At 43.8% G+C, this 27,397-nt stretch overlaps 2 protein-coding genes across 4 annotated transcripts in view; both read right to left on the reverse strand.

Annotated features, from left to right (window-relative positions):
• The window catches only part of LOC112888862 (probable serine/threonine-protein kinase SIS8), a 47,966-nt gene that overhangs the window by 3,482 nt on the left and 17,087 nt on the right, over positions 1-27,397 (reverse strand). The gene's annotated exons all lie outside the window — the stretch shown is intronic.
• Positions 1-27,397, reverse strand: part of LOC112888863 — a 33,288-nt gene that overhangs the window by 3,350 nt on the left and 2,541 nt on the right. The window contains exons 4-11 of one of the 2 annotated variants that reach the window (XM_025955226.1): positions 27,144-27,381; positions 26,899-27,049; positions 26,583-26,798; positions 25,224-25,679; positions 24,424-24,595; positions 23,605-23,645; positions 22,622-22,690; positions 631-731 (exon numbers count right to left, since the gene is read on the reverse strand). In XM_025955226.1, the coding sequence (XP_025811011.1) occupies positions 631-731; positions 22,622-22,690; positions 23,605-23,645; positions 24,424-24,595; positions 25,224-25,679; positions 26,583-26,798; positions 26,899-27,049; positions 27,144-27,381 (1,444 nt within the window). The remainder of the gene's footprint in view (positions 1-630; positions 732-22,621; positions 22,691-23,604; positions 23,646-24,423; positions 24,596-25,223; positions 25,680-26,582; positions 26,799-26,898; positions 27,050-27,143; positions 27,382-27,397) is intronic. The other variant, XM_025955228.1, reaches the window with a different exon arrangement.

The raw sequence follows: 27,397 nt of genomic DNA on the forward strand, positions 1-27,397 counted from the left end.
CATATTTTATACGAGAGGGATTAGCTTTGTCAAGGGGAAAAAATCAATGGTGATGAATCAATAAACTACCAAGTAAAGGTAACAAAGAACCAGAACGGGAGAAAGAGGAGGACTGAATAGAGGAGCAGAAGGATGGCGGAAGCAAAGGGTGTAGATTTTTGCCTGAGTATTGTAGATTGAGTATTCCAGTTCGAGGATTTGATCATTTTACAATCCACCCCCCCCCCCCCAAACAAACACAAAAGTAATAACAGGGTAACTTTGTGATTTGTGAAATCTTATCACATTTTTTGCTCTGACAATTTCAATAATTTAACCACAAACTTTTTAGATTCTTTTAGAGGACTTGATGATTTCACACACCCCCCCACAAGTAATAACAGAGTAACTTTAAGATTTGTGACATTACATTTTTTTTTACTCTGGAATATTCATTAGTTTAACCACAATAGTATCTGTACAAGACACTATACATATGTTACATCCATTAAGTTCTTTTATTTATAGAACACATTCTTCAAAAAGGGGGATCAAACATTATTTAACAAAGATTGGCACTGTCATTATAATCCATGAAGTAGTTGAAGATTCAAAAACTAAAATAAAATATCAACAAGGAAGAAAAGGTACCTTGGAAGAAATTCAGTCACGATGGATAGATGAGGTACACGAGTGACAGCCCCCATGAAAAGAACAACATTAGGATGACGCAATCTTTTCATTATTCCCACCTAAATAGAAATGAATAGTGTCATGAATAAAAATAAAAAAATTTATAAAAGAGTTGAATAATCAATAAAAAGTAGACATGCAGACAGGTAATCTCATGTCAACTTATCTTGTGATGAAAATGAGTTTCTACTTTAAATTATAAAAAAATGTTTGTTCAAGTGGACTAACTCTAATTTGTTGAATTTTTGTAGTCCAATTCAAAACTATGCATATCAACAGAGCTTGGTTTATTATCATGCTTTTCATTTCATGCCATACCATGCCAAGAATGCCAGACAAGCACTAACTTATTTTGTGACCCAGATGTGTTTGAAGTACCACTCAAAGTGCAGCTAGGTCCTCTAGTAGATTTTGGTACATTGAATGACAAAATGATTAAAGGTTTAACATCTTTGTTAAAGATGTTTAGATGGAATATATTCTTATGATAATATTTTTGACACTGGGTCATAAGACTTGTATTAACTTAAAAGCTCAAATTGATTTATGCAAGCAAGTTTGCGATCCCATAAAGCAAAGTTGTGATGTATGATAAGCAATTTGAAGTAAGGGTTGAAGACATGGTTTCATGCGTGATGAGATGATCTCTATAAAAAGCTTGTTGGTAGGATTGGATAACGAGCCAGCTCAGCTTGTGCCAGCTCGTTATTATAACGAGCTAGCTCGGCTCGTTAACTAAATGAGGTAAAAATTGAGCTCGGGTCGGCTCATCAAAAGCACCAGCTGCTAGGGGCGGATTTAGAGGGGGTGCAGGGAAGCATGGAGCCCCCCTACTGTCGAAAACTCCATTGGAGGCAAAGGGGAGTTGGTGGAGGAGAGAGAGAAAAAGAAGAGGAAAAGAGAAACAAAGGGTGGAGATGGAGGAAGAAGGAGGGAGCCCCCCTAAACTTCAAACCTACCTCCGCCACTACCAGCTGCTCGTTTCAACTGGCGAGCCAACGCAAGACATAAACACAATGAAGGAATAGATGCAATTTTTTTGATTGGCATAAAATTAACAGCACAGCAGCAACGCAGATGAAGAACAGACGAATTGCCAAGGCCTTGACCCCACTCATGATGGCCGGGTGTACCTAGGTGACCTGCCGCTGCCACAGGACACGGCGTTCTCAGTCTTAGCTTTCTGAGCGAGCGGACGAGGACTTTGGGGCATTCTGGAAGTGTGGCATGCACCACAACATAGTCAAGCAAGTCCATGGCCCTGCTTGCCTCCGTTTTTCTCAGACACGCTTAGATTAGCTAAATGAAAATTTTCTCACTTCTCGCTTTTCGCTTCTCGTAGTACAAATCTTTAAAGTGAATTAACACATAAGCAAAAATAAGCAGGATGTTTGGTGGGATTATCGCTTATTTCCACCGATAAACCGATTATAATCGGAAACAAACAGCGCCTATGGACTTGGGTGGGTGGCTGAGGGGCGCGTTCAGGGCGCTGACTGGGCAGCGGCGATGACGATAGGCGGGCGGCCGCAGGGGTGCGTCGAGGACACCGACTTGGAGGACGGCGGCGGCGGCGGGTTGGATATTAGAGCTTGGGGAAGTGGTCGCATCCTTGCTTGGGTGGCACATCGGGCACATCAACGCTAGCGGTGGCGGCTTGATTTGGGCTAGCTGCTATGGTTCTTTGACCTTGAACTTGGACGATGCCTGTTGGGCCTCTAGTGGGCTAGAGGGATAGCCCCCTTCCCGCTGTGCTGGCTCGGCTAGCCGCTCACGCTCGTTAACTAAACGAGTAAAAATACTAGCTTGGCTCGTTATTAAAATACAACGAGCCGAGCTGAACTAGCTACGAATCGAACGAGTTAACGAGCCACAAGCTATTTGTCCAGCCCTACTAGTTGGCAGATGATGGGTTATTAAAACTGAAAGCTGGCAAGCAAGACAAACAATATTCAAGTATGAATCCAAGATCTATGTGAAGATACGAATTTAAAATGGATATTCATTATTGATGTTAAAGCAAAAGTGAACTCAAAGTGGTAATATTGGATGAAGAAGTCAAGCAAGGAACCAACAACGAAAGATTATCCAAAGTTTTGATCAAGCGACTGTCGGTGTTTTACCGGCAAGTCTACATAGGGATACCCTAAGGTAATAAACTTGTAGGCAGGGTGTTGCTGAGATTAGAAACTCGAAGGTGCAAGCAACACAAGGTTTAGACAGGTTTGGACCGCGATATGCGTAATACCCTACACTCTGTATGGTGGTTTGTATTACTTTAAATGTGTATTATTTTGAGGGGGTCCCTCCCGCCCTTATATACTCTGGGGGAAAGAGGAATTCTAGCCCGATACTAGGTTAGGAACCCTATCCGAGTACTACTTGGGCAGTTTCCTTCTGTACCGACTAGTTCTACTCGTATCTGAGTACTTTACAATAAATATAAGGTATGGGACATGCCTCATCCCTTGTCCTAGAATATTCTATACCATGTGCGTAGTTCCGTGGCTCCGGATCTAACAAGCCCCCGAGCTCTTCGTAGCCAGTACTGCATGCTTCTTAGTACTTCTGAAGTCATTTCGGTTTCTTCTTAATTCCATCTTGAAGGCGTGCTCAGAGTACTTTCTTAGTTGCCTCGAGGCTGTGAGGTGCTCACACCTTGAGTAGTTTTAAATCTTCTTTTATATGAGGTGCGATGAAAATCGCACTTCATATGGAGTAGCCCTCGAACCTTAGATTGAATTGAAGAATTAGGCTAAGGGTCAAATTAGTCTTGAATCTTTTTTTCTTATCTTCCAAATATTTTTGAAAAATAAGCCATCGATGACGCATGCCCCGCAACTCCTGAGCCTTGAATCCAAATCCTAAAGATTTGGAAAAAGGATCCAAATGAAAGTGGCATGCCTTGTAGAATATTTTAACTTGAATTGATGGTTAAGATAGGAAAAATTGATTTTGAAATTTAAAAATCCCCTTTCTCGGATGATATCTCTGAAAATGGTTAGGCAAATAACTTCCCCAAAATTTTCCTAAATTACCGCTTAAAATAAATCTTGTACTGAGAAAAATTCCTCAACTTCCGCACAGTGAAATTGGGTCCGCCGCTGGTTATTTAAGTGCGCGGTGACTTGGAATTAAACCACACTTTCACCTGCCTTTTCACTGCTTCGAGCCCTTCATCTTCCTCTGTTCTAGTGCTGCCGCCATTTCTAGATCTAGATCTAGATCTAGAAGCTGCACCACCACCTCCCCCATGCCCCTATGCCGGCTCTCCGCTCTCCCATCCCTCAGCCCTCGAGCGCATGTGAGTGAAGAGACTCGTGACATCAAGGATGGGTAAGAAAAATGCGGCGAAGGGGAAGAGGAAAGATTCCAAGGCCACCACTCCATGGACGACTCATGGAAGAAAAGTACGTGCACTGAGGCAGATCTTCAAGCGTTAGTAGATGAGGGCCTCCTGCAACCTAGAGAGATAGTGCAGTGGCGACCGACTGAGCGAGATGTCAGGCCATTTGAACATACGAAGGAGATTGTTTTGTTCCAACATTTCGTTGAACACGGTCTAGGTCTCCCGACATCAAATTTCTTCTGCGGTCTTCTCTTCCATTATGGCATCGAACTTCACCACTTGAACCCCAATTCCATTTTGCACATAGCTATTTTTGTCCACTTTTGCGAAGCCTTCCTTGGCTTAGAGCCTCATTTCAACCTATTCTGCTACCTCTTTCACCTCAAGCCTCAGCCTAGTGAACAGAATATTGCAGAAGTCGGAGGAGCTGGTCTTCAGCTTAGGCAGGGCATGGACAAAAAGTACCTTGAATTCAAATTCCCGACTAGTTTGTCTAGCTGGAGAGAGCATTGGTTCTATATTGGAAATCATAAGCCAAGTCTTCCAGAGCGGACTACTGAAAAGCTGAAGATAGCCCGTGAGTGGAGAGAGATGCTATACCAAGCAGATATGGATAAAATTTATGAGTTACTTGTCAAGATTATGGAGCACAATATTGTTGGTGTCACTGGTGCCTCTGTCGTGTACTCCTGGATGGGCAGGCGTATTCAGCCTTTGCAGAAACAAACTTGATCTGGTTTCGAGTATCTTGGTATCTCAGACCCACCTCGGTTTACTGCAGACAGGATCCAACAAAGCGAGGTTGTGAGGCGAGTAAGCCGAGTACTGCTTGATGCCGAGATGGTTCCGTTGTAAGCATCTAGGCCCTTAAGGTATGTTTCGGTGATTAATGACAACCATTATTGTGACTAATGAGTTTGTGCAGATTTTTAGATCATTATCGCTCATTTGGTTATATGTCAAAAGAGGCCCCTAATTTTCATTATTCAAAAAGGCGATCTCGGCATTCAACTCAATAATATGTCAAGACTAAGGATCTTTCTAGTCCTAAGTGTTATAAGGTTGAGAAGGGCACTTAGGTTAGTATAGGTTTTATAGTTTTGTAGTGATCGCACTATTAAGAGGGGTTTAGGCTTAGTAACTTGAGCATGGATATGGTCATTTGAAAATGGATGCACACAATGGTCACTCAAGTTTCTAGAAGCTCAAATAAGTGGTTCTCAACTTATATCTCAAGAAATATTTGGATTTCATTCAAGACTCAAGTCAGAAAAGGCAAAATCAGAAAAATCCTATTCACCGGTTTAACCGACGCTTCAACTCTTCTATACGTCGGTTAAACAAGGTCAGCAGAGTTTGACAAGTCAATTCACCGGTTCAACCGATGATATTTGAAAAAGGTCGTCAGTGCAGTTGTCCAGAGACTTTGTTTTTTTTCAGTTGATCAGCGGACAGCTACACTCACCGGTTAAACCGACGATATTTGAAATTGGACGTCGGTGCAGTTGTCCAGAGACTTGGTGTTTCAGTTGATCAGTGGATGGCTACACTCACCGGTTAAACCGATGTCACGTCGGTTAATCTTCCCAAACAGTAACGGCTAGTTTTCAGAAGGGGAGTTTACATTCACCGGTTAAAACGACGATGACTATTGGAGGGACGTCGGATTAACCGGCGCTACGCAGTTTTCTGGCAGCTTTTTCTCCAACGGCTCTATTCGTGTGAGCTGCCCATATATACCCCTCCAATGGGTCATTCTACTACTCTTGACACCAGGAAACACCCAAACACACATAATATAGTCAAGAGCCACCTTGAGCTTCAACATTTCATACACTTGTTCATTCAATCATTCAAGATGCAAGATTAAGGACTTGAGTAGAGAGAAGCTTGTGTGCATCCATTCTTGGTGATTGGTTCTTGCTCAAGTGAAGGCCTTAGCTTGTTACTCTTGGTGATTGGCATCACCTAGGCGATCTTGGTGATCGAGGTGATTCTCGCGGAGCTTGCCAAGGATTGTGGAAGCCCGGAGAAGAGATTTGTACGTGGCTTGATCTCCACCACACCGGGATGGTGAACGGAGACTCTTAGAGAGCGCCCTCGTCTTGGTGACTTGGGAGGTGACAATACTCTTTGTGAGTGTCACAACGTGGATTAGAGGTGTGTGCCAACACATCGATACCACGGGAAAAAATCCGGTTGTCCCTTGTCCACTTTACTTATTCAAGCATTATCTTTTATGCAATTCATTCATGTGCTTGATTTAGGAATCACTAGTTAGCTCTACCTTGCTAGGCTTTATTCTTTTTTCCTTATCTAGCTTGTGTAAGTCTTTTAGTTATCCGGTTGGTGAATTGGAGCCTTTCTAGTTTTGCATAGGTTAAGGTTGCTTTATCTTGTTTAGAAATTTAAAAAGGCCCAATTCACCCCCCCTCCTGGTCCATCGATCCTTTCAATTGGTATCAGAGCCTCGTTGCTCATTTGGATCATTAGGCTTCACCGCCTAGAGCTATGGCCAAGATGGGTGGTTCGCCGCCTCACTTCGAGGGCAAGAACTTTGCCTTTTGGAAAGTTCGCATGGCCGCATACCTTGATGCGATTGCCCCCGAAGTATGGTTGGCAACTAAAGTCGGGTTCACCGGAGATCCCACCCCCGACCAATTAAAATGGAATGCTAGAGCTAGAAATGCAATTTTCGAAGCTATTAGTGAGGAGGTCTTTGCTAGAGTAAATGGCATGGACCTAGCAAGTGATATTTGGAAGGAGATCATTGAGATTCATGAAGGTTCCACCAAAGTTCGTGAGCAAAAATATCACTTGTTTAGAGCTAAGTATGATTCCTTCAAAATGCTAGCTCATGAAAACTGCAATGATATGTATTCTCGCTTGAATGTCATTGTCAAGGACATTAATGCACTTGAAATATCCAAAATTGACAGTGCATCCATCAATCGCAAGATCCTCATGCTCCTCCCGAAGCCCAAGTATAACATTATCAATGCTATGCTTTAAAAGGAGGATCTCGCCACAATGGAAGTAGGAGAACTTGTGGGCGAAATTCGCGCTCATGAAATGAGCATTCTTGGTATGTCCGAAGAGCCAACATCAAGCAAGTCAATTGCTCTAAAGACCAAGACAAACAAATCCCGCAAGCTCAAGATGGTCAAACAAGACTCAAGCTCAAGCAATGAAGAAGATGATCATCATGAGAGCTCATCCGATGTTGAAAATGATGGAGAACTTGCTCTCATGATGAGAAAGTTCACACGCTTGAATGAGAAGATCAATAAGAAGGGCTTCAACTTTGACTCCAAGAAGGGAATGTTCCGGCCAATGGATGTCAAGAACAAGATTTGCTACAATTGTGGCGAAAAAGGACACATCCGTCCAAATTGCCCCAAGCCGGACAAAAGAAGCAAGGACAAAAAGAGTAAGCATCGTCATGATTCAAGCGATGATGAAGAAGAGGAGAGGAAGAACAAAAAGAAGAGATTTGGTAAGAAGAAGACCCATGACAAGAAGACCAAGCTCTTCCCAAAGAAGAAAGGGCACACCAAGAAAAGTTTCTTGGTGGAGAAACAAGAGTGGGTGACCGATGTCTCATCAAGCGAAGACTCAAGTGATGAAGAAGACACTGTCACCATCGCCCTCACCAATGAAGAACCATCTCTACCTCCGCCTCCTATGTGCCTCATGGCAAAAGGTAACACCAAGGTATGTGAGGTAGATAGTGAAGATGATAGTGATGAAGAGTTTGATCCAAATGAATTTACTAACCTCATCAATGAGTATACATCCGTCATCAAGAGGGAAAAGGGCAAAGTTAAAATTCTTGAGAGCACTCATGCCAAGTTAGAGCTTGCCCACTCCGACTTACTTAGTAAGTACAATGACTTGCTCAAAAAGCACAATGAGTCACTTGTACTTGTTAAGCAAGTTGAAGAGAGTCACAAAAAGCTCAAACAAGAGCATAGGGAGTTGGCTCACAAGTATCAAGAACTTGAATTTGCTTATGAAGTAATTGACCCAACTCTTGAGAAAGTTGTTCATGAAAAGGTCAATGCTTCTACTTCATGTGATGACCTACTTATTGATGCATATGCCACTAATGTTGTGCCCAAGCTTGTTTCTTCTAGGGAAAAGGAATTGATGGATCAAGTGGCAAGCCTCAAGAGTAGTGTGGAGAAACTCTCAAGGGGAGAATACATCCACAAGGAGATTCTCTTTAACAACGCCCGTGACTATGGTAAGAGAGGTCTTGGTTCATTTCCGGAGCCAAACATGGCTACAACTCCTTCTCCGGAGATCAAGACAAGCTTCATCAAGGAAGTGGGCTCATATTGCCAACATTGCCAAGTCACCGGGCACCACACTAGGGAGTGCACTTTATCATCACGTTCTCTTCCTAAATTACCCAAGAATTACTCATCAATGTTCCAAAATAATCATTTTCTCTTGAGTAAAGTGAAGGGCAAGGTGAAGGCCAAGTTCATTGGCAAAATTGCTAAGGAGTCGAAGAAGAAGCTCCCCAAGCAACTTTGGGTCCCAAAAGCTCTTGTCACACATGTGCAAGGCCCAAAGCTTGTTTGGGTTCCGAAAACTCAAAAATAAATTCTCATGTGTGTAGGTGAACTACAAAGCCGGTGGAAAATATTGGGTACTTGATAGCGGTTGCTCTCAACACATGACCGGCAACGATAGCATGTTCACCTCTCTTGAAGACCCCGGCGATCATGAACATGTCACCTACGGTGATAACTCAAAGGGGAAAGTCTTAGATTTGGGTAGAATTGCAATTTCAAAAGACTTATCCATCTCAAATGTTTTGTTTGTAGAAGCACTTAGTTTCAATCTCATTTCTATTGCACAATTATGTGATCTTGGACTAACGTGTGCCTTTGACAAGAATGGTGTTGTAGTGACTCATGAAAAAGACAAGTCATTGGCATTCACAGGGTTTAGGCATGGCAATATCTATTTGGTGGATTTCTCTTCAAAGCAAACAAGCACCATGACTTGCCTCTTCACCAAGTCGTCTCTTGGGTGGCTTTGGCATAGAAGAATTGCTCATATTGGCATGAGCAACCTCAAGAAAGCCCACAAGAGAGGGATGATCACCGGCATAAAGGATGTCACTTTTGACAAGAACAAGCTATGCAAAGCATGTCAAGCCGGGAAGCAAGTTGCAACTCATCATCCTATCAAGACGATGTTGTCTACCTCCAAGCCGCTCGAGCTACTGCACATGGATCTCTTTAGTCCAACTTCATACAAAAGCATTGGTGGTAACCTCTATTGCCTAGTAATTGTTGATGATTTTTCACGTTACACTTGGGTCATGTTTCTAGGCGATAAGGGTGAAACTCCGGAAATCTTCAAGTCATTTGCAAGAAAAGCTCAAAGGGAATACAATTCCCCAATTGTGAAGATTCGGAGTGACAACGGCACCGAGTTCAAAAATATGAAGGTTGAAGAATGGTGCGATGAAGAAGGAGTCAAACATGAGTTTTCCGCCACCTACACGCCTCAACAAAATGGAGTGGTGGAAAGAAAGAACAAGACACTCATCACCCTAGCAAGAGCAATGTTGGATGATTATGGCACGTCCGAGAAGTTTTGGGCGGAAGCAATCAACACGGCGTGTCATGCATCCAACCGAGTGTATCCTCACCGACTCCTCAAGAAAACTCCATATGAGCTCATCACCGGGAGGAAACCAAATATATCATACTTTCGGGTCTTTGGTTGCAAATGCTTCATTTATAAGAAGAAAAGGCTCGGTAAGTTTGAAAGTAGATTTGATGAAGGTTTCTTTCTTGGTTATGCATCAAACTCCAAAGCATATAGAGTATTCAATCAAACCTCCGGGTTAGTTGAAGAAACATGTGATGTGGAGTTTGATGAATCTAATGGCTCCCAAGAGGAGGTTGTTGGCTATGAAAATGTAGGGGATGAAGAGATTGAAGAAGCCTTAAAGAAGATGTCCATTGGGGATATCAAGCCGGAGGAGGTGCATGAAGACAATGATCAAGGGGGAGGAACTTCCTCATCTTTGCCAAACACCTCCACGGCACCCCAAGTGGATGAAGATCAAGATAAAGTTGATCCACTACCTCAAGAAAATGTGTCAACGCCAACACCCCAAGTCCAAGAACAAGAAAAGCAAAATGTTCCACCACAAGCACAAGTCACTCATGATCCACCCCAACAAGCATCCACGCAAATACCGCTAGTGAAGCATGGTCGCATCTCCAAGGACCATCCAATTGGTCAAATCATTGGTAGTCCTTCCGAAGGAGTAAGAACTCGCTCTAAGTATGCTTCATTTTGCGAACATCACTCGTTTGTTTCTTGTATTGAACCCACTAGCATAGAGGAAGCACTTGAGGACTCGGATTGGGTGATGGCCATGCAAGAAGAGTTGAACAATTTCACCCGCAATGAAGTATGGTCCTCGAAGCTCCTCCGAAAGACAAGAACATCATCGGCACAAAGTGGGTCTTTCGAAACAAGCAAGATGAACATGGGGTGGTGGTACGCAACAAAGCAAGACTTGTGGCAAAAGGGTTTTCTCAAGTCGAAGGTTTGGATTTTGGTGAAACTTTTGCTCCGGTCGCAAGACTTGAAGCTATCCGCATTCTTCTTGCTTACTCTTCACATCATAATATTAAGTTATATCAAATGGATGTGAAAAGTGCTTTCTTAAATGGCTTTATTAACGAACTTGTTTATGTTGAGCAACCTCCCGGGTTTGAAGATCCGAGGAATCCTAACTATGTTTATAGGTTGCACAAGGCACTCTATGGACTCAAACAAGCTCCAAGGGCTTGGTATGAGAGGCTTCGTGACTTCCTAATCATGCAAGGTTTCAAGATCGGGAGGGTGGACACCACTTTGTTCACAAAAGACGTCAACGGGGATCTTTTCATTTGTCAAATTTATATTGACGATATTATCTTTGGCTCAACTAATGATTTACTAAGCCATGAGTTTGATACCATGATGTCTAGGGAATTCGAGATGTCCATGATTGGCGAATTGACTTTCTTACTTGGTTTTCAAATCAAACAAATGAAGGAAGGGACATTCATCTATCAAGAAAAATATACTAGAGATATCTTGAAGAAGTTCAAGATGGATGAATGTAAGCCAATTAAGACTCCTATGGCTACAAATGGGCATCTCGACTTGGATGTGGACGGTAAACCAGTTGATCAATCCCTCTATCGTTCAATGATAGGGTCTTTGCTTTACCTTACCGCATCTAGGCCCGATATAATGTTTAGTGTGTGCTTGTGTGCCCGTTTTCAAGCTAACCCTAAGGAATCACACCTTTCTGCTGTGAATAGGATCCTTCGGTATCTCAAGCACACTCCTAGCATAGGCTTGTGGTACCCTAAAGGCGCTAGCTTAGATCTCTTGGGATACTCGGATTCGGATTTTGCCGGAAGCCGTGTGGATCGCAAGAGTACCTCCGGGGGTTGCCACTTGTTTGGGCGTTCTCTAGTTTCTTGGTCGAGTAAGAACCAAAATTCCGTGGCTTTGTCCACCGCGGAAGCGGAATATATAGCAGCTGGTGCATGTTGTGCCCAAATTCTATATATGAAGCAAACCCTTTTGGACTTTGGTGTGAAACTGGGAAGAATACCACTCCTTTGTGACAATGAAAGTGCCGTAAAAATTGCCAAGAATCCGGTTCAACACTCTCGCACAAAGCACATTGATATTCGCCATCACTTCTTGCATGATCACGAAGCCAAGGGGGACATTTCCCTTCAAGGTGTGAGATCCGAGGAGCAATTGGCGGATATTTTCACAAAACCTTTAGACGAGAGTACCTTTGTTAGGCTAAGAAATGAGCTAAATGTGTTAGATGCGGCAAACGTCATGTAAGTTGGCATGTCATATAGAAAAATGCATACATATAGGACACTTGTCTAACCATGGTAAGATAGTGATGAGCAAGGGTTTAGCTAGAGGTGGTGGTCCACTTGTTTTTCCTCTAGGCTTGTAGAAAGGCTCGTCATGATGAAGCTTTCCGTGGGATCAAACTTGACAAGTAGATTTTAAATTCTCACCATGCATTTGCTTGACATATAGTTGTGCACTTCATGTTTAACTTTCCTTCGCATGTGGTTGTTGTTTGCATTATCATTGCATGCGTAAGGGTCACAAAGGAGATCACTTGATGAAAATGAGACTTGTTTTACGTAAAAGATCTTAATTCATGAGAAGTGAAAAGAGTAAAGTGTTAGGTGCATTATTGCCTAGTGAGCAATGTCATTGTGAGTTTGAAGCTTTTCTCCTTCAATATTCCTATGACATGGCTCATACATTTTAATTTGGCGCTTTGTCTCTCTTGCGACTTATTCTTGATTTTGAAAAGAAAAACTATTTAAGTTATTAAGCTATCCTATTTAATTTGAGGGGTAAAGTCGCCTATGCAAGTCCATTAACTTGAGTTTAGTTGAATCTTATAAGTTCATTGGACTTAGCATAGAAAAAGTGAGCTGAGAGAGGGTTTTTAGGTTCACCGGTTAAACCGACGTTCAATGGATCTATACCCATCGGTTTAACCGGCGTTACTAAGTGTCAGCTTCAGCTCAGTCATTTCAGGCGTTCAACCGGTGTATACAAAGTTCGCAGCATCGGATCAACCGGTGAACAGATCACAAATTTGACCTGAAAATCAACTGTTATTTGCATCGTTCAACCGACGAGTTCACATTTCGCATCATCGGTTCAACCGGCGTACAGATGCAGATTTGGCAGAGTTTCTGGTAAACTACACCGACGCAATCAACCGGTGTTCAAAACCTAAGCGTCGGTTCAACCGGCGATAAGAAAATCTGCGGGGCCCACATGTCATATATCTCTCTTGCTACCGCGCCGCTCACTCTTCCGTTTTTGCCGCCCGTCCACCTTCTGCCGTCCGCTGCCCGCGCTCACCCTCACCGCCGTCAACTCCTCCACCGCGCCGCCGTCCGCCGCCATCTGTCGCCTCCGCCGCCGCCTGCACCCGCACTCTTTCCGCGCCGTCACTGTTTGCCGCCCACGCACAACCACCGACCGCCGTCGCACCGCATCCCGTCACGCCGCCGCTCGTTGCGCCGCCGCCCTGCGTCGTTCACGCCACCCCAGCCGCGCCCGTACGCCGCCTGCACCGCAACCTCGCCGCCGCCATCCGCCGCCCGCGTGTCACCGCACCAGCGCTTCCTGCTCCGCACGCACTGCACCTCCGCCGTGCCACCGCCCACGTGCATTGCACCACTCTTGTGCATCCACGCCGCGCACGCCATGTGTTCGGCATTTTGCCCTAGCTCGCCGCGCCGCGTTCCTGTTACTCACTGTGTCGTGATGGGTCGTGACAAGAGGAAGGGGAAGGAGATAGTGGTCGAGGAGCCCGCGCGCAAGCGGACTCGCGCAGCGAGAGAGGCCGAGAGGGCCGAGATGGTGGCCAAGGCCGCCGAGGAGCAGGCGTCAGGCCGTGCTCGTCCGTTCGCGATCAGAGATACGCCAGCCAGGGGCAGAGGCAGAGGCAGAGGGATGGGCCGAGTCAGAGGTGCCAGGGCCACCAGAGCCGCAGAGTCAGAGCAGTCACCTTCAGCGGCAGAGTCCGATTCAGATTCAGAGACAGAGCAGTCTGAGCAGTCTCAGGGGCAGGATACACAGCAGTCACCAGCTCTACGACGTTCTGGCCGCACCCGGCAGACGTCCCCCGCAGAGGAGACTTCACCAGCGACCGAGCGTCGCACCGGACTGAGGACGCGAGGAGGCCACCAGCCACAGGAGCCTCGCAGGTCCACCGCAGCAGCAGCTGCAGCCCGTCGAGCCGAGGCCCTAGCGGCCGAGCGCGCAGTGTTCCGCATGGACACTGTCGTGCGTCTGGAGCCAGGTGTGCTGCTCCAGAACTTGACCAAGGCCAATGCGGCGAAGGTCAAGAGGCTCAGGTGGAGCGTACAGGAGGAGGAGTGGTTCCCCGTGACCCGTGACAGCAGGGTCGATCGCAGATTCTGGACACTCCTTCAGGCCAGTTTCTACGAGACCTATCAGAGGCGGGGCCACAGGATCTTTCCTCACAGAGTACTAGACTGGGTTTCACTGAGGACAGCTGCAGGGGGAGCCGATGTCAGGGAGCACTTTGCTCACTTCAGGGGTCTGCCCAGGTTGCTTTCTATTGAGCGGAACAGATATATCGAGGATTGGGTCAGGGTATTCTATGCCAAAGCTTGGATAGCCCCAGAGCGCAGAGCTGTTCACTTCATGTTTGGAGGGCAGGTATTTGGTTTGTCCAGAGCGACACTTGCAGGGATTCTAGGAGTTGATTTGGTTGACGTCTCCCTGCACGAGATGGTATATGGTGATGCAGATCCACCGCGCAGAGCCATGATTGGCGGGATTGCACCTTCTCACGAGGCAATCTCACAGTGCTTCCGCCAGCCCTTCCCGGCTTCTTATGCCAGAGTCCCGAGCCTACTGACCCCAGAGGCCTACGCTGTTCACATGGCACTCCGGAGGACTTTGCTCCCGAGGAGTGGCTACCCAGAGGGGTTCACAGGACTGCAGCAGCTGCTACTTCTTCACATACTCACTCATGAGCCATTTGACATAGTTGATTTTATCTTGGCTGAAATTGAGGATGTCATCACTGATGGGATGGGGGTCGTGCGTCAGTTTCCATATGCTCACTGGATCAGTTTTATCTGCTCTATGATTGTGCCAGCTGAGTCACCAGTCAGTGCAGTATACCGGCAGGACGAGGTCCCCTGGTTTCCAGTTTACCGACCGACTGCACCCTCAGACAGGAGGAGAGGGAGACAGGCAGATCGTGCTGCCATGGCATGGCTGTCACCTGAGGTTCAGGCCCGTGTTGCCCAGGAGGACGAGGCACTGCTGGCCGCAGAGGCACAGCTTCCCGGAGGAGATGATGAGATACATTGGTCAGACTTAGAGTCAGACTCCTCCGAGGACGAGGAGTACTTCCCTGCACCTGCTCCAGCGAGTCATGATCACGAGGCAGGAGGTTCCGGAGAGCCAGCTCCAGTGACAGCTGCTGCTACTACTGTCTCAGAGTCACAGGTGTCTCAGCCGTCTGAGCTCACCGCACTTCTGCAGCAGCTGGTCACATAGCAGAGAGAGGACCGTCGCGCTCAGGAGGAGGCCAGGAGAGCCCATGAGGCCCAGCTTGCAGAGATACAGAGAGAGGCCGCCCGAGAGCGAGCTACTACAGAGGAGCGTTTTGTCGGCCTCATTGACAGAGTATCTCAGAGGACAGACGCTCAGTTTCAGCAGATGCAGCAGGGCATGATGGCGATGTTCGGGATGATCTCACAGCTATACTCTCACACCGGACTCGCCCCACAGCAGCCAGGACAGACAGGCCTTCAGAGTGCTGGAGCACCACCACTTGCAGTTACACCAGCTCCAGCCTCCACTGCTCCAGCTTCTTCCGCGACCCCAGAGATCATGTTCTCATTGTCAGCACTGCTTGGGTCTGCGAGTCGTCCCCTCTTCTCTCCTCTGCCTGCGACCTCACTCTTGCAGGAGTCACCCTCTGCAGTGCAGTCTGCCGGCCTCCCCGTCGTTCCACAGACACTACCTTCAGGGGGAGGAGGAGAGGTCTCTTTGGTTCAGCAGTCGTCACAGCCGGCAGCATCAGCACTCACTACTTCAGATGTTGACACATCCTCTGCTGAGCCGGCTACTACATCGACGGACCTTCCTCCAGGCAGCGCCAGCACACGAGCCTCCACGACAGCTACTCCTCCGGTCAGCTCAGCACCAGCAGGCACTTCAGATCAGCAGCTACCTTCAGTCTCCGAGGATCCACCGTCCGACGACGACGACGTCGATGACCCAGATCGCTTTCTTGCAGTACCTCGTCAGCTGGATCCGTAGATCGCTCCTTTTTGGGCTTTGATGCCAAAGGGGGAGAGGGAGTCAGGGGGAGAGGGAGTCAGGGGGAGGGTAGCATTAGAGAGAGCTCGTGATCAGGACTTTGTTGTTTCTTATTGTATTATATATTGTATTATATTTGGTTTTAGTTCATGGATATGTACATTTGTCATTTGAGCATGCTGAGCTTTTGAGACATATCTATGGATTTCGTTTGAGCCATTGAGCTCTTTGGTTCTTTTCTTTCGAGTTTGCTTGTGTTTATTCTTGGCATATCTTTCTCGCTCTCTCGTTATTTATGTCTGTGTTGTCATCAATCACCAAAAAGGGGGAGATTGTAAGCATCTAGGCCCTTAAGGTATGTTTCGGTGATTAATGACAACCATTATTGTGACTAATGAGTTTGTGCAGATTTTTAGATCATTATCGCTCATTTGGTTATATGTCAAAAGAGGCCCCTAATTTTCATTATTCAAAAAGGCGATCTCGGCATTCAACTCAATAATATGTCAAGACTAAGGATCTTTCTAGTCCTAAGTGTTATAAGGTTGAGAAGGACACTTAGGTTAGTATAGGTTTTATAGTTTTGTAGTGATCGCACTATTAAGAGGGGTTTAGGCTTAGTAACTTGAGCATGGATATGGTCATTTGAAAATGGATGCACACAATGGTCACTCAAGTTTCTAGAAGCTCAAATAAGTGGTTCTCAACTTATATCTCAAGAAATATTTGGATTTCATTCAAGACTCAAGTCAGAAAAGGCAAAATCAGAAAAATCCTATTCACCGGTTTAACCGACGCTTCAACTCTTCTATACGTCGGTTAAACAAGGTCAGCAGAGTTTGACAAGTCAATTCACCGGTTCAACCGATGATATTTGAAAAAGGTCGTCAGTGCAGTTGTCCAGAGACTTTGTTTTTTTTCAGTTGATCAGCGGACAGCTACACTCACCGGTTAAACCGACGATATTTGAAATTGGACGTCGGTACAGTTGTCCAGAGACTTGGTGTTTCAGTTGATCAGTGGATGGCTACACTCACCGGTTAAACCGATGTCACGTCGGTTAATCTTCCCAAACAGTAACGGCTAGTTTTCAGAAGGGGAGTTTACATTCACCGGTTAAAACGACGATGACTATTGGAGGGACGTCGGATTAACCGGCGCTACGCAGTTTTCTGGCAGCTTTTTCTCCAACGGCTCTATTCGTGTGAGCTGCCCATATATACCCCTCCAATGGGTCATTCTACTACTCTTGACACCAGGAAACACCCAAACACACATAATATAGTCAAGAGCCACCTTGAGCTTCAACATTTCATACACTTGTTCATTCAATCATTCAAGATGCAAGATTAAGGACTTGAGTAGAGAGAAGCTTGTGTGCATCCATTCTTGGTGATTGGTTCTTGCTCAAGTGAAGGCCTTAGCTTGTTACTCTTGGTGATTGGCATCACCTAGGCGATCTTGGTGATCGAGGTGATTCTCGCGGAGCTTGCCAAGGATTGTGGAAGCCCGGAGAAGAGATTTGTACGTGGCTTGATCTCCACCACACCGGGATGGTGAACGGAGACTCTTAGAGAGCGCCCTCGTCTTGGTGACTTGGGAGGTGACAATACTCTTTGTGAGTGTCACAACGTGGATTAGAGGTGTGTGCCAACACATCGATACCACGGGAAAAAATCCGGTTGTCCCTTGTCCACTTTACTTATTCAAGCATTATCTTTCATGCAATTCATTCATGTGCTTGATTTAGGAATCACTAGTTAGCTCTACCTTGCTAGGCTTTATTCTTTTTTCCTTATCTAGCTTGTGTAGGTCTTTTAGTTATCCGGTTGGTGAATTGGAGCCTTTCTAGTTTTGCATAGGTTAAGGTTGCTTTATCTTGTTTAGAAATTTAAAAAGGCCCAATTCACCCCCCCCCCTCTTGGTCCATCGATCCTTTCATCCGTATGTTCCCAAGTTGTTCAATTTCATAAATGCTCCCAAACAGGTAAGAGTAAGTAGTCATTGTTCTTCATCGAGTACTTTTGAATCATTAATAGTGACTTATATTAATACTCATGCTGAATCGCTTGACTTGTAGGATGATATCAACGTGTACAGGAGCATGCCTCCCATGCCGGATATTGAGCGTCCCTGCCGCATGCTGGCGACGGCTCATCGGAACATCTCCTCCCATCCTGACATCAATTCGGTGATGGAGGAAGAAGATATTGATTCTGATGATGGCCGCACCCTCTCTGACTTGAAGAGGAAAAGGGGGACAATTACCTCCTAGGGGAATACGACTTCTCCTGGTGGAGAGATCTTTCCTGCCCCTCCCAAGAAGCCTAGGATGGCGACACAGAAGCGCAGGGCTGGGGCCTCTACGAGTAATGACAATGATAAGCAACCAATGTAAGTATCGAATCCGGACTTTTACGAATACTTCCCTTAGTTCGCCTTTTTCATTGGGATCTCCAGCTCTGACTGGGAGAGCCGCTGCGCGGCCACGAGTACTTCTGATGAAGAATCTGGCATGCTCGTAGTCGAAGCATACTCGATGGCCTCCTGGTCGTAGTCGTACGACTTCTTCAAGTCGCCGCGGAAGGTGAGCACTTCACTCTTTCCTGGCATCTTAAGAAGCAAGTAGACGAAATGAGGCACGACCATGAATTTGGCCAATGCGGGTCTTCCCAGGATGTCGTGGTATGAAGATTCGAAGTCTCCCACCTCAAACTTGATGTAGTCGGTCCTGTAGTTCTCCCTCGTGCCAAAGGTGATGTCCCTAGTACGATGTCGTAGAAGGGAGCCTTGATTGGAGTGAGCATATCTGTGATGTCCAATCCCATCTTCTTCAAAGTGTGCTTGGAGGTTAAACACCGACAAAGTGTGCCGGCTCCGTCGGCACTCTTCTCCAAGCTTGTACATCGACATATGCCTTTCTAATTAAAGTAAGTGTTTGTGATTTCTCTATGTGCTTTAAGTTTCTTATTTAATTATGTTCTATTCTTAGTTGCTTGCGGGATCATCATTCATGAGTTTGGTAGATACTCTAGTACTAAGATTCTGGAGAAAGAAGGAAGTTCTTGCGCGAGGCTAGAGTAGTAATCGATAGTGTAGGCATGGTGTCTAGGCTAGATGTTACCTTTGTTTGCCTTGTGCCCATGGTTTGTAGAGTTAGGCGGTAGATGCTTACAACCATATTCTTCCTTCGTAATCCTCCACATTCGGGTACATCGTAGAGCCACAGGTCGGAGGAATCTGGCAATGTCCAGGGACATGTCGGCGCCCAAAGTAAGCAATTAGGAACAACTCTATCTTATCTTAAGACTGTTAGCCATAGCAAATCCTCTCTATCCTGTCCTTTGAAAACTCTTGTTATCCTTGGACGAACATGACCTGTAGATAGAACACTCACATTCACTGTGGATACGATATCCTGGAATACACTTGGGTGAAAGGTACAACAGTATTTGTACGCTTGCGGATTTATCTATTATCGTTGAAAATACCAGCATCTAGTTTCTTAGTTTGGGATATTTATAACCCATGATCTTCTCCTTTGAAGGTGGTTGGTTGTTTCCTATTCTTCAGCGTGCCAAAGCCTTTCCAACACTAGTAGAGTTCTTACCAACCTACCTTTTTGAGACTTGCTTTGTTTGGTTGAAATATTTGAGTTTGGTTAAGAGACTGGTTGTGTGTCAGCACTAGAGAGCTATCCACAACTTGAGCATTTATGGTTGACGTCGAGGCAATTTGTGTATTCCTGGAGATGAAGGCTCCTACATGGCTAGGTCTTGTTGCGGTAAGTTTGTAAAGACTGCCTTCTTGCCTCTATAAGGGAAAATATCATCTAGTGGAATCAAGAAAAGTTGTTGAAAGTAACCCGGCTCAAAGGAAAGAGTTGAAAAAAGACCCATATACCAAAGAGCTCCTCAATGGAGACGTAGAATCACAGGGGTGAATCTAAACTTCAGGAATCAAATCTTCGTGTCTCCAATTTTTATTTGCCTCACTTGTCCATTTCTAGCATTTACTTCTGCTTCCACTTCGATCTACTTGGGTGAGCTTATTATGTCTGCAGGGATATTTTGAATCTATATGAATTCATCAACAGAAGCTACGCTCTATGTTTGATTTGTGCTAGAACGTGTAGAGGGGTTTAAACTTTCAACCGCCACCATTCTTTTTGAGATGTTTATTGGTTCCCTCAAATGAATATAGACCTTTAATTCCTTTATGATCTAGATTAGTTAAGATTTCCTTCTACTAAAATGCAGGAGTAGCATCTAAAATGTGGGAGTAGCATTCTTAACGGGTAATATGGTAATTTTCTACCAAAACTAGAATATGCAACTGAGTAATTTCCACACTAGCCACTCCCTAATTTTCGCAGGCAGTTTCTTAACCTGGTCCTACAAATGGAAACCAGCAGATTCTTATAAACCAATCTAACTATGATATTAGGAAGCTTGGTGTAAAATTTGTGCTCCAGAAGATCCCTTTATAGTTTACCCTTTTCCAATAATTATTAGGTTGAACTAATAATCCATCCCAATTTACCCCAAATTGTGGGGAAGTAAGAGCATCTCTACCTCAATTCACCCCTTCACTATAAAAGCAACTACCCAATGATAATGAAAGAGATATCAGATTGGGACATCCCCATTAGTCGTGCGACATGTCCTACTGCACTGCCACCGTCACTAGGATCGAGCACCCAAAGGAGTCCTCCGGTCGTACGCTTGAAGTGAAGGGGACGAGCCTCCGCAGCCCCATCGCGGAGTTGGGCATCAGGTTGCGGCCTCCACCGCTGCCCTCTTCAATTTTGTGGCTGGGGGAGTTGGCGCGACGGCGCTACACTAGAGAGCAGTGGCGACAAATAAGGTTTTATCAAATAGGAGTGGTGGAGTCGAGTAACTAGGTTGTCACTCCGCTCGTGGGCTATCGTGAGCCGATGGCCCATTGTGTTTGCTCATTTCGTTTAGCTCTCGAGCTGCTCTAGCCAGCTCGTTATAATTTCCGAGCTTAAAATCCACGCTTGGTTCTTTAAGAAATTGCAACGAGCCGAGCCAAGCGAGCTAATGAGCCATAAACTTTTGCTCCAGTGCCCTAGTTATTAGGGAACTGTTGGAAATGCTTAGCTAGGTAATAATTAAGGAACCACAACTACAACCATGGTAACCTATCTTATTGACAATCATCCACGTCTAAATCCCATGTGAGACCGTACATATTGGCCGTAGGGAGAAAATCTTGTACCACCATAAATCATGGACCGACAAGATTTGCAGTAACCAGCATGAACTTGAACATAATCATAGTACAACTAGAGCCAACGCCATTACGAAGCATCACTACTGCACATAGGGCTATCACCGCCGGGTTAAAAATGCCATCATCGCCGATTCCGGGATCTATTAAATCATGGTCGGCACCGGGTCTAGAACCGGCGGTGATGCCATTTTTAGAAAATAAAAATGCTCCGCGCTGCGCGCTCGCCCGCGCTCCACGCCACCGCAGAGAGGAGGGGAGGCGGCAGCGGCGGGGGAGAGGAGGGGAGGAGGAGACGACGAGGGGGGGAGGAGGGGAGGCTGGGGAGAGAATAATGAGAGAGAGGGGGAGAGAGAGACGGGGGGGGGGGGGGGTAGCTATGGTGGTGATTGCATCACCATCGGTTCGTAATATGACCCGGCAGTAATGTTCACTCTCACTGCCTGACTATCTTTGCAATGACATGGTCTGTAGTAGTGCATATTGCTATAATGCCGGTCAATATGGTCTGCATACAGATCCGGCGAGGTAGCAGCGTTGGCTAATGTGCAAAGGCACCACATCCGTGTGGTGTACAATCTCTACTGCGACTCTTTTCATGTCAGATAAAAAAGAAGTCTAAAATGCCCATAACATATCAACAGTTAGATTCATTTTCTACTCCTGGCCCCCACAAGAGGAAATGCCATACAATCTCTCTTTTCTACTGTTATTTAGAACATCAATATAAAGATGTTCAACTTCAACATTATTCTTTACAATTATTGAATAGTAAAAGTGCTAAGGATAGAATCATATAATAGTTTTCTACATTACTAATTCACTTATTCCATTATCCTGTGTCAAAAATGCTAACGGTTTTGTTTTGAAATTTGACTGCATGCATTCTCAAAGGAGATGCATTTTAGAACGGAGAAAGCATAAAACTAAAACGACCAAAAAGAATAGTGTTGCGTTCAAGTCAGCTAATTGTATTCAATAATTTTTCATGGTCTACTTCTAAAACTGGGCAAATGAACAATGAATTTCTTTTATTATAATCCCATTTTTGTATAGAATAGGTAAGAGACATGCTAATCCAAATTTTACCCATTTATTGAGTTCATAATAATGACCCTTAAAATTGTCCTTACACAAATTATTAGGTTGTCTGCACAATAGAGACTCTATGCATGTCGTTTCTAAGTTCGTAGGGAATAATAAACTGTTTCTATTGTGGTTATTAGCCAAATACAACAAAACAATATTTACGGCAAACTGCAACCATAGCCAAACAGAGAGTATGTAAGCTCTGCATCTCTATATAACTATCTGATGGGCTCAAGATTATTGGTTCGACAGTCTGGTGTGGTCCCAAGATTATCGGTTCATTCAGATTTAAAAAATAAACCATTTCATTATTCCATTTTGTATAGCCTTCAAATATTTAAAATGTGGAAATTCGTATACCTCACTTCTAAATGCTTCGAAAGCATCACTTGAAATATCTTGTTGCAAGAATCTCTTGATTGTGACTTCCTGCACAGAGGAGCAAATTGCTATGATGCAACAAAAGCAGTACAAAGATGCCCCCAGTAGGAGGGTCCAACCACTGGTGTGGCACCCTCCCTCTATTTTTAGGGTTGCGACAAGGAGAATTTTCTATTTTGCTGCCACCAGGATTTGAACCATGGCTGGTGTATCTCTTAATTGGAGAGCTTACGGTTACACTACAAGAGTGTTGGTAGAGGGTGCTAGACAAGCACTAGGTTGTCACATGAAATTAATGTTCCTTTCCAGCTAACTGTAATTTAATTTCTTATATATTTTTATGGTCTATACATAAAACATGGGCCATGTCAATAGTTCAAATCGTACTGAGAGTTAAAGCATCCCAAGGATCAGGCCATTCTTAGTGGGGGTTTATAAATTCAATCTCATTAAATGATATCCCACATTAGTAAATATGATGACATGACAGAGTATTTAAGAAGGAGAAGAGATGAGTTTCATCAAAATAAAATTGGTTGTACATTGCTTTGAGACTATGAAATGTATTGAAACTGCCATTGAGGGGTATAGAGCTCATTTCATCTGGTTTAGTCCAATCCGGTGCATCACATTTAATTAAAATATATGGCTTGCCTATAAAACCGTGACATGAAACTGTGCATTGGAGATATGGTTTCATTCATCAACAAACATTAGTTTACATAATGTGGCCTAATTGTTACTTTGCCTCTCATAAACCATACAAATCATGTTCCATTTACAGTTTGTAAATCCTTTTTAAATGATCCGCACTAATGTGAACCTGATCCGTTAACAGAAACAACATTCACTACCACCTCCTTAATAGAATAAACAAAAACTGATAACTGACAAATAACAAGAAATAGAGGATAATTTAGAAATTAACAAATATTACAAGATAATATAGATGAAGAACTTACTAGTCCATGCCATTCCCCTCTGAACACTTCTCCAAAAGAATCTAGAGACAGAAGAAGAAAAAATTTGGACAACATTGAAATCAAGGTATGTTATGTGTTATTTCAAGTCAATGAAAACCATATCTTGGGAATGCTTAACTCAATTATACTGCAAACAAATTATTGATACTAGTTGAAATACATATTCTTCCTTTGTTTGACCAAGGATATTTCGCTTCGTTAAGACAAGCATTTCAACAATAATTGCTTTATTAATACATGATTTTTTTGAACAAAATATTGTTATTAGATACATAGTATTTGAAATGCTTACTTATAAGTATGGTTTTGGATCACATAAATGGAATATCAATTGAGTAATTTTTTTTGTCGAGCCTTATTCTAGCAAAACAAAATACACCCATTAAAAAAATGGAGAGAGTACTATCAATGATGATAATGAAGAAACTGAGAGGGTGTTTAGTTACCCGGGGCTTATTTTAAGCCATGTCATATCGAATGTTTCAATACCAATTAGAAAGGTTAAATATAAGCTAATTATAAAACTAACTGCATAAGCCTAGGGCTTATTCACGAGATGAATCTATTAAGCCTAACTAATCCATAATTAGCATATATTTATTGTAGCATTACATGGGCTAATCATGGACTAATTAGGTTTAATAGATTCATCTCACGAATAAACTAGATGTTATGGAATTTGTTTTATCATTAGTTTATATTTAATATTCTTAATTAGCAATCCGATATGACGGGGCTTAAAATAAACCCTCGGGAACCAAACACCCCCTGAATTCATGAGATTCAATAGAAGTGTACCCAGCCCAAGTCTTTCTCCAATGGCAACTTCTTCCCAGATGATTTCAGACTCTGCCATATCATCTAGACAAATTCCAAATCTTGCACTCTCTGTCCCAGTCAGCGTTTGAGAGATCCCTTCAGCTCCCTGAGGCGCTTCAATATAATCCATTTCTTGGTCCTGGGAATTACCCTGTCAATGATTTGTCTCCAGCTGATTATTATTCCATAATTCATGTTTTCTCTAGATTAATTTCGGAGAATTTAGCAAGCTAAACAATTGACTGGAACCTATTCATAGACTAGCTATTATTGGTCAAAGCAGGAAGTTGGACACAGTCAAAATATGCCTTAGGAAAGGTGTATGATTCTACCCCTATTTTTTTCTCTAATCATTAGAGGGAATGTCAGATTTAACCAGCTTTCTAATGAGTTATGGCCAAATTACTAATCAGTTTTACACTTCACAGTGGTTAGATATTGAAAATAAGAGTATCTTGAAGAGACTCTTTAGAGATTTTGGTTAAAAATTACTTTCCAACGGTCTCTTCAATTGGATATCTAAATATAGACCTCCTCTATTCCGAATTTCTCGCTAGCTAAAGATGGAGGGCAAGAATTGATCTCTAGACTAAGCACCAGATATAGAAAAGCTGTTGGAAAGTACAAAGATATATAAAATTATTTTTACTTAAATAACTCTCTAAATGATGATTTAGAGAGTAGATTTTAGAAAAACTTTTAGAGATGCTCTAATAGACCAGGAAGCTTGCTCGAAAGACTATAGCTGGTGGTGATGGCAAACACACACTGGAACTCACCTCAGATGGGGCACCGGAACTCGGGTAGTCGGACAGAAGGCTTCTGGACGGTGTTTGTATTGGCGTGTAACCAACCGTCAGCCTTACCTTTTGCACCATGTCGATCCGCATACCGTCAAACATATCTGCAGTGATGGGCTTGGGTATGGCGGTATACCCCCACACTGCGATGCTCTGCACAAGGAATTCATCGCCGCACAGCAAGTCCCATGATGCCGCCTCATGATCTTCTTCCATTGTTACACGTACAAAAGAAGTGGACAGTGGCAGCAGAAGGCCACTGGTCGGTTCAATAAGGTAGTTGTTTTTGGCCTTGGTAACCCCAAAATAAAATGCAGCATAGTTGTCAGTCTTGTTGGTTAGCTTTACGATGCAGGGCACCCGCTTGTTCCGCTCCAAGGAAAAGTAGAGCTCAAGAGGGGTGATCTCAAGCAACTCCTTTGGCTTGTGTGCTACCTGCAGCGAAGAAATGTTATCCAAACATTATAATTCTGACTGACGCAACAAGCTATCCCTCCAAAACCACTGCTTGAGGAACCCCCGTTTGCTTTTGATAAAAAAGAAAACAGATGAAATTTAGGAACCTGCTTGCATGGTAGAAAACAACTATTTGGTTTTTGGCGGTTTGGAAATATATATACATGTATTCTACGATTGTCATTCATGCTTAGGGGTGGTAACAGATCATGGCCATAATACTCTCTTCACAATCCAACATAGCCCTTATGTATATTTAGCTCAAAATTGAAAAATTCCGTTTGCTTTTGATAAAAAAGGAAACAGATGAAATTTAGGAAACTGCTGGCATGATAGAAATCGACTATTTTAGGTTTTGGCGGGTGGGAAATATATGTACATGTATTCTACGGTTGTCATTCGTGATATCTCTTATTTTGAAAGCTCTTGCGCTTATCTCACTCCTATCCAGTTTTCAGTCTCTTCCGATTCTAGAGAGCCCATTTTCTCACCAACCCTTTGAAGAGGGGCAAAGGTTGACTTCTTTACCTGTTGCTCTTATGGATGATCAGAGACTGTGGATGCGTAGATCTCGATCGAATGCATTCATTTGACTACACATATGTATTGTTTGGAGTTCAGATCATGGAGTTACATTTTTCCAAAAAAAAAAAGGGAGGGGGGGGGGTACATAACTGTGGTGGCCCAGGTAATTGACAGCAAAAAACGCATTTATAGGTGCTTGTTACATAGCAACATGCTTTATTTGTTCTTGTATACTATAATGGTGCATTTTATTAGAGGTTTTGGTATTACCATATTAGAAAATAATAAAAAATTCCTAATCGTGAAACAAATTCCTAAGCAAATTGATGGTATCTCTTCCAAAAGTGATATAGGTACCTGGCTTGCATGTGGCCTGCTCTCCTCGCCAACATAGCAATGTGTGCTTTCCCACGTATTAAGAATCTCGATAATTTTATTTATTGTCAGCCTTTTCCTTCGGTCAAAATCAGTGCAAGTTATGCCTATTTCAAGGCAAATCTCTATCTGTTGGTAATCTGTTTCTAGTGATGCATACTTGGGTGCTGCTTCCCTCTTTTTCCAATTTTGAAGTACCTGTGAAATCTGGATCAGAGAACATAATACTGTGCAATGATAAAATCTGGATCAAAAATTAAAGAACCTCAATCTTGAATGTTGGCACACTATTTCTTACAGGTTCAACAAAGTCCCTGCAGAATGTTTCAGTACCAGAAGGCCCATATTTGTGCCCTGTTATTATCTCTATAATTATTACTCCCAAACTGTATATGTCTGCCATAGGCGAGATTATACTTTCCCATATGTATTCCGGTGCCATGTAACCCCTGCACCACAACATATGCATTGGAACTCTAGGGAAACTTCAAAGAAGACACATTTTTGCTGATCATAAAAGCCAATGGATAACGTGGAACTTACTTCGATCCAACAAGAGATGTGGCACAGGTTTGAGTTTTTTTGTCGCTAAAGTGTCTTGCTAAACCAAAATCAGCAATTTTTGGCATCATATTGTCATCAAGCAATATGTTCTCAGGTTTTAGGTCCAAGTGAATAACAGAGCCATTTATTTCACATTCATTGTGAAGGTAATGTAAACCACAACAAATCCCCTTAATTACTTTGTAGCGTTCATTCCAATCAAGTCCGCAAGATTCCTCTGGATATGTAACCAA

The sequence above is a fragment of the Panicum hallii genome, chromosome 4, assembly GCF_002211085.1.
Source record: "Panicum hallii strain FIL2 chromosome 4, PHallii_v3.1, whole genome shotgun sequence".
NCBI lineage: Eukaryota > Viridiplantae > Streptophyta > Magnoliopsida > Poales > Poaceae > Panicum > Panicum hallii.